Source organism: Pongo abelii, chromosome 23 (assembly GCF_028885655.2).
Source record: "Pongo abelii isolate AG06213 chromosome 23, NHGRI_mPonAbe1-v2.0_pri, whole genome shotgun sequence".
In the NCBI taxonomy this organism is placed as follows: domain Eukaryota; kingdom Metazoa; phylum Chordata; class Mammalia; order Primates; family Hominidae; genus Pongo; species Pongo abelii.
In genome coordinates this window covers 35,243,526-35,260,603 of record NC_085929.1, presented here as the reverse complement: position 1 = coordinate 35,260,603, position 17,078 = coordinate 35,243,526, and the positions used below count along the sequence as shown (strand labels likewise).

At 48.0% G+C, this 17,078-nt stretch overlaps 1 protein-coding gene across 7 annotated transcripts in view; it reads right to left on the bottom strand.

Moving 5' to 3' along the window:
* Window positions 1-17,078, bottom strand: part of ZNRF3 (zinc and ring finger 3) — a 257,576-nt gene that overhangs the window by 222,989 nt on the left and 17,509 nt on the right. For 3 of the 7 annotated variants that reach the window (XM_024239982.3, XM_054543271.2, XM_024239980.3), the window contains exon 2: window positions 13,061-13,267. The exons of 1 other annotated variant lie outside the window; for it this stretch is intronic. Coding sequence is in view for 4 of the 6 variants with exons in the window: in XM_024239980.3 (XP_024095748.3) it covers window positions 13,061-13,075 (15 nt within the window). In the remaining 2 variants the exon portion in view is untranslated. Of the gene's footprint in view, window positions 1-13,060; window positions 13,829-17,078 lie in introns of those variants that run through there. 3 more of the 7 variants (XM_054543268.2, XM_063722830.1, XM_054543270.2) reach the window with 1 other exon arrangement.

The window sequence follows — 17,078 nt, the reverse complement described above, 5'->3', positions numbered from 1 at the left end:
TGGTACTTTTTGCATCTTATTAAAGAGACTTTCTCCACCCTGATGTTCCAAATATATTTCTTAAGCTTTCTTCTAAAATTGTTATTTCTTTTTTCTTTTCTTTTCTTTTTCTCCTTCCTTCCTTCTCTCTCTCTCTTCCTTCCTTCTCTTTTCTTTCTTTCTTTCTCTTTATTTCTTTCTTTTTCTTTCTCTTCCTTTGCTTCTTTCCTTCTTTCTTTCTTTCTTCCTTTCCTTCTTTCCTTCTTTCTTTCTTTCTTTCTCTTTTTTATGTTTTTTTGAGACAGGGTCTTGCTCTATTGCCTTGACCTGCTGGGCTCAAGCATTCCTCCTACCTCAGACTCCCAAGTAGCTGGAATTACAGGCACATGCCACCATGCCCAGCTAATTTTTTGAATTTTTTTGTAGGGATGGGGTTTTGTCATGTTGCCCAAGTTGATCTTGAACTCCTGGGCTCAGGTGATCCTCCCACCTCAGCCTCCTAAAGTGCTGGAATAATAAGCATGACCCACCCCACCGGCCTCATTTCATTTTTACATATAGTGCTTGGATGCATCTGAAATTTATTTACAGTTTGATGTGATGGAGCAAACCATTCCTATTTTTTTTCCCATATAACTAAGCTGTTATCCAACACCATCCCCACTGCCCTGCTATTCTGATATCTGGGCTGAGTCAAAGTGGGCTGATTCAGCAGACTCAGTGAAGGTCACAGTGTGCCCAGCAGACTGTCTTGGGCACAGAACACTGGCCTTGCCCACACCTTAGAAGCTATGTTAATGAAGGAAGATGTTTCTTATTTTTTTATTATTATTTTTTTAGACAGAGTCTCGCTCTGTCGTCTAGGCTTGAGTGCAGTGGCACAGTCTCAGCTCACTGCAACCTCCCTCTCCTGGGTTCAACCAATTCTCCTGCCTCAGCCTCCTAAGTAGCTGGGATTATAGGCACCACCACCACGACCGACTAATTGTATTTTTACTAGAGACGGGGTTTCACCATGTTGGCCAGGCTGGTCTAGAACTCCTGACCTCAGGTGATCCACCTGCCTCGGCCTCCCAAAGTGCTGGGATTACAGGTATGAGCCACCGCACCAGGACTTCTTACGATTTTTTGAAAAGTCTCAGTTTAAAACTGTAAGAACTTTACAGGCTGGACATGGTTGCTCACGCTTGTAATCCCAGCACTTTGGGGGGCTGAGGCATGCGGATTGCTTGAGCTCAGGAGTTTAAGGCCAGCCTGGGGAACATAACCAAACTTTGTCTCTACAAAAGATACAAAACTTAGCAGGGTGTGGTGGTGCATGCTTGTAGTCCCAGCTTCTTGGGGGCTGAGGTGTTCACTTGAGCCTGGGAGGTCGAGGCTGCAGTGAGCCATGTTCAGAACACTGCACTCCAGCCTGGGTGACAAAGCAAGACACTCTATCAAAAACAAACAAAAAATTTTATAAGCAGAGAGTGAAGAGTAGTACAAAGTCGTGGTTACAAATCCAGGCTTTAGAGTCAGACAGAGGTAACACCAAACTTAGCTTCCCCTCTAAGATGTGTTTCTTCATAGCACTCTAGTGATACCCTCCCTCCGTGGCCCCAGCTAGCATCATCACCTCCAGCTCTTCCCTAGCTGTCTAACTCCACAACCCTACTCCAGATTACAGACGGCTCACACTGGGATCCCACTCTTAAAGGCTTAGGCCGGGTTCCCCAGAAGCAGAGACTGAGGCAGGAATTCCCATGCAATTGATTTATTGAGGGAGGCCCTAGGGAGAAACCTGCAAGGAAGTGAGGAAAGCCGAACAGCGCCAGGGAGGGAGCTGAGCAAACATGTGCTTTCAGGAGAGGTCTGACCACAGCCTGATTCCAAGGGGAGTGCTGCAGTGTTGGCCCCACCTCGAGGTCAGGGGCTGGCTTTTATGCAGCACCCCATTAGTCAGTCACTGGCCTTGGGCCACCCCAGCTGTGTGTGTAACCTCTCAGACACCCACCAGAGACAACTGTACCCACCACAGAGACACCAGCACCCACCAGAGACAACAACACCCACCACAGAGACACCAGCACCCACCACAGAGACACCAGCACCCACCAGAGACACCAACACCCACCACAGAGACACCAGCACCCACCACAGAGACACCAGCACCCACCACAGAGACAACACTCACCACAGAGACACCAACACCCACCACAGAGATACCAGCACCCACCACAGAGACACCAACACCCACCACAGAGACACCAACACCCACCACAGAGACACCAACACCCACCACAGAGACACCAGCACCCACCACAGAGACACCAACACCCACCACAGAGACACCAGCACCCACCACAGAGACAACACCCACCACAGAGACACCAACACCCACCACAGAGACAACACCCACCACAGAGACACCAGCACCCACCACAGAGACACCAGCACCCACCACAGAGACACCACAGAGACACCAGCACCCACCGCAGAGACACCAGCACCCACCGCAGAGACACCAGCACCCACCGCAGAGACACCAGCACCCACCGCAGAGACACCAACACCCACCGCAGAGACACCAGCACCCACCGCAGAGACACCAGCACCCACCACAGAGACACCAGCACCCACCACAGAGACACCAGCACCCACCACAGAGACAGCACCCACCACAGAGACACCAACACCCACCGCAGAGACACCAGCACCCACCGCAGAGACAACACCCACCGCAGAGACACCAACACCCACCGCAGAGACAACACCCACCGCAGAGACACCAACACCCACCGCAGAGACACCAACACCCACCGCAGAGACACCAGCACCCACCGCAGAGACACCAGCACCCACCACAGAGACACCAGCACCCACCACAGAGACACCAACCCCACCAGCACCCACCGCAGAGACACCAGCACCCACCGCAGAGACACCAGCACGCACCGCAGAGACACCAGCACGCACCGCAGAGACACCAGCACGCACCAGAGAGACACCAGCCCCCACCGCAGAGACACCAGCCCCCACCGCAGAGACACCAGCCCCCACCGCAGGGACACCAGCCCCCACCGCAGGGACACCAGCACGCACGGCAGGGACACCAGCACCCACCGCAGGGACACCAGCACCCACCGCAGAGACACCAGCACCCACCAGAGAGACACCAGCACCCACCACAGAGACACCAGCACCCACCGCAGAGACACCAGCACCCACCGCAGAGACACCAGCACCCACCGCAGAGACACCAGCACCCAGCGCAGAGACACCAGCACCCAGCGCAGAGACACCAGCACCCACCGGAGAGACACCAGCACCCACCGGAGAGACACCAACCCCCACCACAGAGACACCAACCCCACCACAGAGACACCAGCACCCACCGCAGAGACAGCACCCACCACAGAGACAACACCCACCACAGAGACACCAGCACCCACCACAGAGACACCAGCACCCACCACAGAGACAGCACCCACCACAGAGACAACACCCACCACAGAGACACCAGCACCCACCACAGAGACACCAGCACCCACCACAGAGACAGCACCCACCACAGAGACACCAACACCCACCACAGAGACACCAGCACCCACCACAGAGACACCAGCACCCACCACAGAGACAACACCCACCGCAGAGACACCAGCACCCACCGCAGAGACACCAGCACCCACCGCAGAGACACCAACACCCACCGCAGAGACAACACCCACCACAGAGACACCAACACCCACCACAGAGACACCAGCACCCACCACAGAGACACCAGCACCCACCAGAGAGACACCAGCACCCACCACAGAGACACCAGCACCCACCACAGAGACACCAGCACCCACCAGAGAGACACCAGCACCCACCACAGAGACAACACCCACCACAGAGACACCAACACCCACCACAGAGACACCAGCACCCACCAGAGACAACACCCACCACAGAGACACCAACACCCACCACAGAGACACCAGCACCCACCACAGAGACAACACCCACCACAGAGACACCAACACCCACCACAGAGACACCAGCACCCACCACAGAGACAACACCCACCACAGAGACACCAGCACCCACCACAGAGACACCAGCACCCACCACAGAGACACCAACACCCACCACAGAGACACCAACACCCACCACAGAGACACCAGCACCCACCACAGAGACACCAACACCCACCACAGGGACAACACCCACCACAGAGACAGCACCCACCACAGAGACAACACTCACCACAGAGACACCAGCACCCACCACAGAGACAACACCCACCATAGAGACAACAGCACCCACCTCAGAGAAATATTCTTTGATTTTTTTTTTTTTTAAGAGAGACAGAGTTTTGCTTTGTCCCCAGGCTGCACTGCAGTGGCCTAATCATAGCCTTGAACCCCTGGGCTCAAATGATCCTCCTGCCTCAGCTGCATGAGTGCTGGGATTACAGGAGTACACCACCATGACTGGATTTTTTTTTCTTCTAATTTTAGTAGAGATGGGGTCTCATCATGTTACCCAGGCTGGTCTCAAACTCCTGACTTAAGCGATCTTTCCTTCTTGACCTCCCAAAGTGCTGGGAATACAGGCATGAGCCACTGTGACCAGCCCATAAAGAAGTGTTCTAAGCAAAATCTGAGGATAGAGTTGGACCAGTATGATGATGGGAAAGAATTAGAGAAAAATGTGAACTTGGATATGTCTTCACCAAGCTTAATCTGAGAATAATCTATTTTACTGTTTTATGTCTGTGACGTTTCTCTGGTTTAATAAAAATGTGCTTTGCCTTTTTATTTGAGACAGGATTTCACTCCCATTACCCAGGCTGGAGCGCAATTGCACGATCTCAGCTCACCGCAACCTCTGCCTCCCAGGCTCGAGTGCTCCTCGCAGTTCATCCTCCCAGCTCATCCTCCCGAGTAGCTGGGATCAGAGGCCCAGGCTACCATGCCTGTAATTTTTTTTGTTTTTTGTAGAGACAGGGTTTCACCATGTTGCCCAAGCTGGTCTAACACCCCTGGGCTCAAGCCATCCACCTGCCTTGGCATCTCAAAGTGCTGGGATTACAGGCATGAGCAGTGCGCCTGGCCTCTCTTTCTTTTAAACAGGGTCTCGGTCTATTGCCCAGGCTGGAGCATAGTGGTGTAATCACAGCTCATTGCAGCCTCTAACTCTTGGGTTCAAGAGATCCTCTGCTTCAGCCTCCTGAATAGCTGGGACTACTCCTGGCTTCAAGTGATCCTTCTGTGTTGGCCTCCCAAAGTGTTTGGATTACAGGCGTCAGTCACTGCACTCGGCTGCTCAGGTTTTGTATAGCAAGCCTTCGCTTCAGCCTGTTTGATTAGGTTTCTGTCCCTTGACTGGACTTTGTTTCTAGAGGTGTTAAATCAGTAGCAAACACTTATTTGTCAGGAACAGTAGCACATACATGACATGCACACTTGCCTTCATCTTCAGAACAGTCCTGTCTTTGCTACACAAGAGGAAACGGAAAGTCAGGAAGATTAAGTAACTTGCCCAGTCACCCAACAGCAAGCACTAACTCAGGCCTGTCTGATTTGGCAAACTGGTTCAATGGCTGGAAAGTTAATCTTCAGATTTATAGTGCGGCAATCTTTTTAAGTGCAAAGCTGAAGGAATGTTTACAAAACAAACGTCAAACATTTTACAAATGTTTGAAAGTGGCAAAAGTTGATCCTCACTGGGATCAACCTGGGTGTGGGTTACGGGGTTTTGTTTTGGGGATCTGCTGAATAGAACCATCATTGCATGTGCAGTGAAGACAATTGGCCACGAGATGGCCCTGCAGCTCTTTGCGGTGCCATCGCCAACCGCATTGGCCTCTTGGTTCCCAGGGGCCACATGAAAGCAGAGAAATGAGAAAAATAAGCACAATGTAGGGTATTTTTCAAAAAACGTAATGTACTAAATTTAAAAGTCCATCCAATATTCTGAGATCATGTTCTTCCTACTCTTTTGAATGGTAATAGATGACTGCTCCTTGCCAAATATTCTTTCTTGGCAAACATCGACCTAGCTTTGGACACATTTCCCCTCCCCACTTTTAAAAAGTGGGATTGTGAATTGCAAAAACCTGGGATTGGTAAAAATACCAGCTTCTCATAAAAAGTGGATCCAAGGCCGGGCGCGGTGGCTGACGCCTGTAATCCCAACACTTTGGGAGGCCGGGGCGGGCAGATCGCCTGAAATTGGGAGTTCGAGACCAGCCTGGCCAGCATGATGAAACCCCATCTCTACTAAAAACACAAAAATTATCCGGGCGTGGTGGCAGATTTCTGTAATCCCCGCTACTCAGGAAACTGAGGCAGTAGAATCGCTTGAACCCAGGAGGCGGAGGTTACAGTGAGCAGAGATTATGCCGTTGAACTCCAGCCTGGGCAACAGAGCAAGACTCCATCTCAAAAAAAAAAAAAAAAAAAAAAAAAAAAAAGGCTGAGTGCGGTGGCTCACGCCTGTAATCCCAGCACTTTGGGAGGCTGAGGCGGGCAGATCATGAGGTCAGCAGATCAAGGCCATCCTGGCTAACATGGAGAGACCCCGTCTCTACTAAAAATACAAAAAAATTATCCGGGTGTGGTGGTGGGCGCCTGTAGTCCCAGCTACTCAGGAGGCTGATGCAGGAGAATGGCGTGAACCCAGGAGGTGGACCTTGCAGTGAGCGCGATGGCACCACTGCACTCCTGGGTGACAGAGCAAGACTCTGTCTAAAAAAAAAAAAAAGGCCAAGGCAGGTGGATCACTTGAGGTCAGGGGTTCGGAAAACAGCCTGACCAACATGATGAAACCCTGTCTCCACTAAAAATGCAAAATTAATTGGGCATGGTCGCACACGCCTGTAATCCTAGCTATTTGGGAGTTTGAGGCACGAGAATTGCTTGAACCCGGGAGGCGGAGGTTGCAGTGAGACCAGGTGGTGCCATTGCACTCCAGCCTGGGCAACAAGAGCAAAACTCTGTCTCAAAAAAAAAGAGATAGATAGATAGATAGCTAGATAGATAGATAGATAGATGTCAAGGAAGTTTAGAGTCAGTAGGAATTTCCTAGGGGAAATATCGACATTAATTGTTAAACAATTGGACCATTAGGAAGGTACAAATACGTGGGGTACATACATAGACAAATATGTCTCTAGTTGGTTCTAGAGAAAGTGAAGGGAGAAGACATTTAGTGCATTGCAGACAGTGGCACAACTGAGGGGTTGGCTGAGAAAGCTCAGATCTACTAGGGTCTGAGGATGTCCTAAAGTGGATAGGGATGAATCTGGGAAGAGGAATCTCAAATGAATACAGTCTTCTTTTGCACTTAAAAGATAAAGTGTAAAAAAAAGTAATAAATAAGACCGGGTGCGGTGGCTCAGGCCTGTAAACCCAGCACTTTGGAAGGCCAAGGTGGGCGGATCACTTGAGATCAGGAGTTGAAGACCAGCCTGGCCGACATGGTGAAACCCTGTCTCCACTAAAAATACCAAAATTAGCTGAGTGTGGTGGCACACGCCTGTAATACCAGCTACTAGGGAGGCTGAGGCAGGAGAATCGTTTGAACCTGGGAGGCGGAGGCTGCAGTGAACCGAGATGGTGCCACGGCACTCCAGACTGGGCAACAGAGTGAGACTCCATCTCAAAATAAATAAATAAAAATAAATAAGTACATGCATACATAAAAGATGAGGTGTGTTGGGCCAGGCGCAATGGCTCACACCTGTAATCCTAGCACTTTGGGAGGCCAAGGTAAGTGGATCACCTGAGGTCAGGAGTTGAGACCAGCCAAGCTAACATGGAGAAACGCTGTTTCTACTAAAAATACAAAAATTAGCTGGAAGTGGTGGCAGGTGCCTGTAATCCAAGCTACTCAGGAGACTGAGGCAGGAGAATTGCTTGAACCTGGGAGGCAGAGGTTGCAGTGAGCCAAGCTCACGCCACTGCACTCCAGCCTGGGCAACAGAGCAAGGCTCTGTCTCAAGAAAAGGAAAAAAAAAAAAAAAAAGGAAAGTAAGTATTGGGCAAGAGTCAGATCAGAAGCCAGGGATGAGCATCTGAGAGGAAGCGTGACCAGCCACTAGGTTCAGGAAGCAGTGCCCGAAAGATTCCCAGAGATAAGGGAGCGAGGAGCAGGAGAATTTTGGAGGGTGCCGCTGTGTGGTGCCTGGAATCTGTAACCTCAAATGGCAAAGGGTAGCAAGAAAAGAGGCTGGCCCTAGTACTGTGGTTCCTCTAGGAGGCTCCAGGACTTAGAGACAGTGGGGAAGGTGGAGGAGAATGTCCCCTGCTTGGGACAACTCTCCCCCAATCCTAGCATTTCTTTTCTGCCTCCTCCCTCTTGGTGTTCTGAGCCCCAAAACTAACCCCAGTTTTCCTAAATAAGAAATAAGCATGCAAAATAGTTCAGTAGCCAAGTAATTTGATCATTCTAATTCCATGATTTATAATCCTTTGGGTATATACCCAGTAATGGGATGGCTGGGTCAAATGGTATTTCTATTGTAGATCCCTAAGGAATCACCACACTGTCTTCCACAATGGTTGAACTAGTTTACAGTCCCACCAACAGTGTAAACGTGTTCCTATTTCTCCACATCCTCTCCAGCACCTGTTGTTTCCTGACTTTTTAATGATCGCCATTCAAACTGGTGTGAGATGGTATCTCATTGTGATTTTGATTTGCATTTCTCTGATGGCCAGTGATGATGAGCATCTTTTCATGTGTTTTTTGGCTACATAAATGTCTTCTTTTGAGAAGTGTCTGTTCATATCCTTCGCCCACTTTTTGATGGGGTTGTTTGATTTTTTCTTGTAAATTTGTTTAAATTATTTGTAGATTCTGGATATTAGCCCTTTTTCAGATGGGTAGATTGTAAAAATTTTTTTTCTCCCATTCTGTAGGTTGCCTGTTGTTCACTCTGATGATCGTTTCTTTTGCTGTGCAGAAGCTCTTTAGTTTAATTAGATCCCATTTGTCAATTTTGGCTTTTGTTGCCATTGCTTTTGGTGTTTTAGACATGAAGTCCTTGCCCATGCCTATGTCCTGAATGGTATTGCCTAGGTTTTCTTCTAGGATTTTTATGGTTTTAGGTCTAACATTTAAGTCTTTAATCCATCTATAATTAATTTTTGTATAAGGTGTAAGGAAGGGATCTGTTTCAGCTTTCTACATATGGCTACACGGCTGGCTAATTTTGTATTTTTAGTAGAGACAGTGTTTCTCCATATTGGTCAGGCTGGTCTTGAACTCCTGACCTCAGGCGATCTGCCTGCCTCGGCCTCCCAAAGTCCTGGATTACAGGTGTGAGCCACAGCATCTGGCTGCCACCATTCTAAATAATGTCTACTTTGCTTTATCTTGATTTATCAGTTTTTGACTTTATTCATTGATTTCCAAATGAGTGATGAATTTTCTTTTTACCACCACTCCCACCTTCCCCTTCTCCCAATATATTTTGTCACTATTTTTATTAAATGAATACAGCGTGCACACTATTGTGATTATGTAATTATTATTCATAGCTGAGACACATAGTATATGATGATTACACTTTCATTCTTTTATAACTTTTTGTTTTTCCTGTAACTTTTTTAAAAAATAGAGACGGGGGCCGGAGGTGGGTCGGGGGGATCTTATTGTGTTGCCCAGGCTGGTCTCAAACTCCTGGCCTCAACCAATCCTCCCGCCTCAGCCTCCCAAAGTGCTGGAATTCCAGGTGTGAGCCACCACACCACGCCTGTTTAACCTGCCTCATTTTCTTCATTTCTTTACTTTTTAAATATATACCTATTGCTATTTTTATTAAAAAATGCATCTGTGGATGTCTTTTTTTTTTTTTTTTTTTTGAGCTGGAGTCTTGCTGTGTCACCCAGGCTAGAGTGTAGTGATCATGGCTCACTGCAGCCTTGACCTCCTGGGCTCAAGCAATCCTCCCAGCTCAGCCTCCCAAGTAGCTGCGATTACAGGTGCACACCATCATGCCCAGCTAATTTTATTATTTTTTGTAGAAATGAGGTCTCACTATGATCAGCTCAGCCTGGTCTCGAATTCCTGGACTCAAGTGATCCTCCCACCTCAGCCTCCCAAAGTGCAAGGATTACAGGCTTCAGCCATCACACAGGCCCTGAAGAAAATCTTTATTCTATCCTGACACTTGAGTAGTGTGTTTGGCCAAGTTGAGAATGAGGGAAATAGGAATCTGATGGGAAGTTCTCCATTTCTATGTGAAGGACTTATTAATTGCTTGGTTTTTCCTGCAGTATGATCAAGGAGAAACTTGCCTTTTCCTTTGATGACTCCCAAAATGAGAGTGTGTGGGGATCATTTATCTGAGACAACTCAGTTCTTCTAGAGAAGAATGTACAATCTCCTGTCTGGGCACAAACTTTCTGGGAGTAGGAGAAATGAAGGGAACTGGAAGTCTTTGTGTTTTTTTTTTGTTTGTTTGTTTATTGAGACAGAGTCTGGCTCTGTTGCCCAGGCTGGAGTGCAGTGACGCAATCCTTTTTTTTTTTTGAGACGGAGTCTCGCTTTGTCACCCAGGCTAGAGTACAGTGGCGCCAGTGGCGCAATCTTGACTCACTGCAACCTCTGCCTCCCGGGCTTAAGTGATCCTCCCACCTTAACCTCCCAAGTACCTGGGACTACAGGCGTGCCACCATGCCCAGGTAATTTTTAAATTTTTTTTAGAGACAAGGTCTCACCATGTTGCCCAGGCTGGTCTTGAACTCCTGGGCTCAAGCGATCCTCCCGCCTCTGCCTCCCTAAGTGCTGGGATTACAGGTGTGAGCCACCGCACCCAGCCTTATTATGCAGACTTTCAATAAAAGTTCTTAGTTCTGAGTCTTATCTCAATTCCCTGCCATGCCTGGGGTACCTAAATCTGGAGCTTCTTAGGTTCAATTTTTCCAGACTTCAAATTTAACTCCACAGGTGAGGGTTCTAGGGAACCAAGTGATAGACAGAGATCTGTTCTCTTTTTACCAGACAGATCATCCTATTTTATCCCTTAATGACAATAGGACTTTCTATAATGTCTCAAACATAGGGTTCCCAGATTTAATAAGTAAAAATACAAAATGTCTGGTTAAATTTGAATTTCAGATTTTCAGATGAACAATGCAATATGTCGGACATACTTATACTAAAAGTAATTTGTTTCTTTGAAATTCATATTTGACCACTAGCCAGCCTGCCTTTTATTTATTTATGTATTTATTTATTTTGAGATGGAGTCTCACTCTGTTACACAGGCTGGAGTACAGTGATGTGATCTCGGGTCACTGCAACCTCTGTCTCCCGGGTTCAAGTGATTCTCCTGCCTAAGCCCCCTGAGTAGCTGGGACTACAGGCGCATGCCACCATGCCCAGCTAATTTTTGTTATTTTTAGTAGAGAACAGGGTTTCACTGTGTTGGCCAGGCTGGTCTCAAACTCTTGACCTCAGGTTATCCACCCGCCTTGGCCTCCCAAAGTGCTGGGATTACAGGTGTGAGCAACCACACCCATCCCACTGTTCTAATTTCTATCACCATGGTGTACTCTAGCCTGTTCTCAAACCTCATATACCTAGGCTTATAGATTGTACTCTTGTATCTGGCTTCTCTCATTTAATATAATTAGTTTAGTTTAGTTTAGTTTGTGTGTGTGTGTGTGTGTGTGTGTGTGTGTATGTAACTGAGGGGAAATTCATGTAACATAAAATAAATCGTTGTAAAGTGAACAATTCGGTGGCATTTAGTACATTCACAATTCGGCACAACCACCACTTCTGTCTAGTTCCAAAACATTTTCATTACCCGAAAAGGAGTCCTCATTCCGGTGAAGCACTCAGCATTCTCCCCACCCCCAACACCTGGCAACCACTAATCTGCTGTCTGTCTAACCTTTTCTTTTTATGGTTCATCAGTTCTTTACTGTCTGGTAAAATCCCACAAGCAGAGGAGGATTATTTTAAAAGGGCTCCAAGAAAGGAAAGCCAGGGGAACAAAAGCAGCACTAGGTAAAGTAAAATTTGGCCAGATGATCAAGCCACAAAGAACGAAGACATTCCTAACCCCAAGATAGAGTCTACTCTTCATCTTGGGCAGAAGGTTCCTGTTCAAACCAGTCTTGAAGGCTGCCCTGGTGCTATCTACGTGAGCAGTGTTTAATTTCTATCAACAAAGCACAATTCAGTGGCAATGTTGAAAGAGAAAAAGCCGCACAGCTGGCTCTCTCTGCAAATGACATTGACATAAAGACCAAAGTAAATGTTAGCATCCTGGAAACAGCAGCAGGTGTCTTAAGTGGAACAGCAGCTGCTGGGGAGAACTGTGGCCACCTGTTAAGTAGCATCTACTCAGAATTCATTTGAAACAATCATAAAAGTTATAATTTCAGACTTCTGGATGCATTTGATCATGGATCTTTTTGCTGTGTCTTTCTTTGCATTGCTGGGGATTGCTGGACAATTTCTGATGTTTTCTAGACAGGTTCTTGCCCACCACCATATGCTTAGCACCCAGTACCTAGTGTGATGCTTACCACATAGTAGGTGAACAATAAACATTTTTTGGGGTGAATGAATGAATGAGCGAGCAAACCATCTGGGGGCATTGACTCGAAAAGTGGAATCATAAAATCACTGCAGTTTAGACTTAAGAGGAGAAGGAGAAGGAAAAACAAGCTAATAAATGAACTCCTGGGCGGGCAAGGTGACTTACACCTGTAATCCCAGCACTTTGTGAGGCCGAGGCAGGTGGATCACTTGAGGCCAAGAGTTTGAGACCAGCCTGGCCAACAGGGCGAAACTCCGTCTCTACTAAAAATACAAAAATTAGCTGGGCGTGGTGACAGGCGCCTGTAATCCCAGCTACTCAGGAGGCTGAGGTGCAAGAATCGTTTGAATCAGGGAGGTGGAGGCTGCAGTGAGCTGAGATTGCACCACTGCACTCCAGTCTGGGCGACAGAGCAAGACTCTGTCTCAAAACAAACAAATAAACAAACAAACCAAAAAACCCCCAAAAACCAAAAAACCAAGAACTCCCACAAGGGACTGTGCAAGGTGGTTTACATGCATGACTCCCTTTAATCTTCACAATTACCTTCAAAGTTATCATGATGCCAGTTTTCCAGATGAGGAAACTGATGGTCACAGAGATTGTCTCCCAGAATGCCAAGTCGAAGCCTTTCACTTGGAAGCTGAGGAACCTCAGGCCCAAAGCTCTCAGGGGTCTTGAACTAGTTGACAGAGCTAGCCTCGTTACCAGCCCACTTAGGATGTTTCCAGTTCTGCTTTTGGTGAAGGCACACTGTAATGATTCCAGAAGCAATATGACCATCAATGTCCAAGGAACAGAAAGTTTCCAAAAGCAAAGTGTTCATCTATTAAAACGGGATGGGGACATTAAGACTCCTGGGCAGGTTTTAGGCAAATAAGCCTTTACAGGAGGCTCCAAGGAGGATTCATGTCTCGAGGTCTCAGGAGATAGATATGGATGAGCAGCAGTAGGTCAGAGGTTCAGGAGGTAGACAGGCCTGGTGCTGGAGCCATGGGGATTTGTCAGCAGGTCCTGGTTGCATCACTTTTAACCTTTCTGTGCCTCAGATGAGCAACTGATTAGGGATGTATTGAGTCCCTGCTAGGTGCTCTGCCAAAGAGGACAAATTTGGCCAATAATAGTTACTGAGGGCTATCAAGTGGCTTGAGAGTTACAAAGGTTCATACATAAGATCCAGTCCCTATTAGCTGGGCGTGGTGGTACATGTCTGTTGTCCCAGCTACTCAGGAGGCTGAGGCAGGAGGATCATATGAGCCTGAGAGGTGGAGGCTGCAGTGAGCCATGATCACACCACTGCACTCCAGCATAGGCGAGAATGAGATCCTGTCTCAAAAAAAAAAAAAAAAAAAAAAAAAAAAAAATCCAGTCCCTGCCTTTTTCTCTAATCAGGTGACAAACCATCCTGCTTTGCTGGAACTGTCCCAGTTTAAGCACTGAAAATCCCCCATCCCAGGAAACCCCTCAGTCCTGGGCACACAAGGCCAGTTGGTCCCCGTGGAAGGTCTTGATGGGAAGGGGAAGGGGAAACCACACATGAGAGATAATGATGAACACTAGCTGGGGGAATGTGACACCACGTCTAATACAGAGGCCCCCAAGGGACCCAGGACAGCAGTGCTGTACACACCACATCAGACCCTGCAGAAAAAGGAAACACCAAGACTACTGATCCTTCTTTGTTTAAAAATGTAATATTTGGGGCCAGGTGCAATGGCTCACATTTGGGAGGCCGACATGGGAGGATCACTTGAGCCCAGGCTGCCTCCCTCCCAAAGTGCTGAGATTACAAGCATGAGCCACCATGCCCAGCCCAAAGCAGTTTTTGTTGTTGTTTTTGAGACGGAGTTTCACTCTTGTCGCCCAGGCTGGAGTGCAATGGCGCGATCTCGGCTCACTGCAACCTCTGCCTCCCGAGTTCAAGTGATTCTCCTGCCTCAGCCTCCCAAGTAGCTGGGATTACAGGCGCCCGCCACCACGCCTGGCTAATTTTGTATTTTTAGTAGAGACGGGATTTCTCCATGTTGTTCAGGCTGGTCTTGAACTCCTGACCTCAGGTGATCTGCCCACCTCAGCCTCCTAAAATGCTGGGATTACAGGCGTGAGCCACTGCACTGGCCATTTTTGTTTGTTTGTTTGTTTTTAAGAGACAGGGTCTTGGCTGGGTGCGGTGGCTCATACCTGTAATCCCAGCACTTTGGGAGGCTGAGGTGGGCAGATCACTTGAGGTTTGAGACTGGCCTGGCCAACATGGTAAAACCCGTCTCTATTAAAAATACGAAAATTAGCTGGGCGTGGTGGTACTTGCCTGTAGTCCCAGCTACTCAGGGGGCTGAGGCAGGAGAATCACTTGAACCTGGTTCCAGTGAGATGAGATTGTGCCACCGCACTCCAGCCTGGGCAACAGAGCAAGACTCTGTCTCAGAAAAAAATTTTAAAAAGAGATGGGACCTTGCTCTGTCACTCAGGCTGGAGTGCAGTGGTGTGATCATAGCTCACTGCAGTCTTGAACTCCTGGGCTCAAGTAATCCTCCCATCCCACCTCAGCCTCCCAAGTAGCTGGGACTACAAGTGCACACCACCCTGCCCAGCTAATTATTTATTTTTTGTAGAAATGAGGTTTTGCTCTGTTGTCCACTCTGGTCTTCCACTTTGACCTCCAAAAGTGGTGGGATTACAGGTATGAGCCACCTTGTCCAGCCATGAAGCTCATACTGGACCCCAGGCAACTGGATTCTACTCTCTGTGTGCCTAACCACCAGGCTGCACTGCCCAAGTCAAACTGACCCCTGCAGCCTCAGGCCTCAAACATCATCAACTTGGTTTTCTTCACTTCAAAGATGAGGAACAGAGAGGTGCAAGTGTTAATAACAGTAGAACTAGGACTAGAGCTCTGGATTCCTGGCTTCCAGTCCAAGGGCACATTCTCATGGTTGTCTCTCAAAGCAAGGCACCCCTGGGGAGCTTGCATGCCCTGCCAGGGCCTTCAGGTGCTATTTACTCAGCTAGGTGTGGACTCTGCCCGGCTTCTGGGCTATTGTTTGCACAGCAAATATCACCCAGCACCCCCTCCAACCAAGGAATGGGAACAAAGACGAAAAAACATTCTTTTGCTGGTTTCAGACACCTTGACATGAGTTTTCAGTTTCTATCTAATAAAATGCAAATTACTGAAAGAGGGGGTTGCCTGAGAAGTGTCTAAAAGCAGTGGACCAGGCCTGGATCTTTTCCATGCCTGGGCAACCTCCAGGACACGGGGCAAGGAATCTAGATTTGAATCCCAGTTCCATTAGCAGGGCATGGTGGTGTACACCTGTAGTCCCAGCTGCCTGGGAGGCTGAGGTGGGAAGATCATATGAGCCTGGGAAGTAGAGGCTGCAGTGAGCTGTGATCGCACCACTGTACTCCAGCCTGGGCGACAGAGTGAGAACTTGTCTCAAAATAATAATAATAATAAGATCCCAGTTCCACCACTGACAATTTCATGGTCATCAGCTTAACCTCACAGGGGCTCATTCTCCTCTGAGAAAGGGGGCCAATTCCTAACTTGCAGGGACCAAAGACAGAATGGATGCCAAGTGCTCACACGGTGCCCGGCACACATCCAACACTCGTTAGCTATCCTTCCTAAAGCTGACTTATTTCAGATATCTCATGTATGTCTCTTTGAAAATAAAGGAAGCTTTAAAGTATAGAGGACAAAAACAAGGCTTACTGTTTTTCCCTACTCTGACTTTACCTGGCTTCTTCCTGGAAAAGGGTTCCAAGAACTTTTAGAAGTAGAAAGTGAACAAACAAGGGAGATTTTAATCTGTAAAAACAGACCTACAGATTCCCTCTTTCTCAGGAAGGCCACTGCCTGCAGCTGGAAGCAAATCCACTTAAGCAGTAATTTTAGCTCCCTGATCAGTTTCCGTCAAGCAGTTCCTATTCTTGAACCAGGATATGCAAACATGCGCACTTACTGGAAGGGAGGTTTCAGGGCCTCTGGGATTTCGTCAGCTGCTCACTCTCCCAGGAGAGCTTGTGGGACCTGTCAAGCCAGCAGCCAAAGACAGAAGGCAAGCTGAACATTTCAAGGTCTACTGGGCCTCCCCCCTTTCAGTTTTTAATTTAGGCAGAACACGTTTAAGAAATGCCAAGGAGGAAACAGTGTGGATTTATGGCTGCCAAGCCAAGTGGGGTGCAGAAAGAAAACAAGAGGAAATACAAAAGGTTGCCTACCTCATTGTACAAAGTGAGGAGGCAGGACAGGTGCACAGAGCATAGCCTTGTCCCATCTCAGGAGCCCTGGGTTCCATCCCAGCTCCTGATCCCAAGAGATACGTTTCCTGGGACTCCAAGGGAGAGCAGAAACACTGGTCAAGCCCAGAGACCTGAAGCTCTTTCCCAGTGCTTTAGGGACAGCGTCAAAGCAGGGAAGTAGGGATGGTGAGTGTGTAAAATTTAAGGCCAATTGCAGAGGTGGGGGAAGGATATTCTTTCTCTCTCTCTCTCTCTCACACACACACACACACGCACACACATCCTGCGTCCCATTTTTAAAACAAGTTGTTTATTAAGG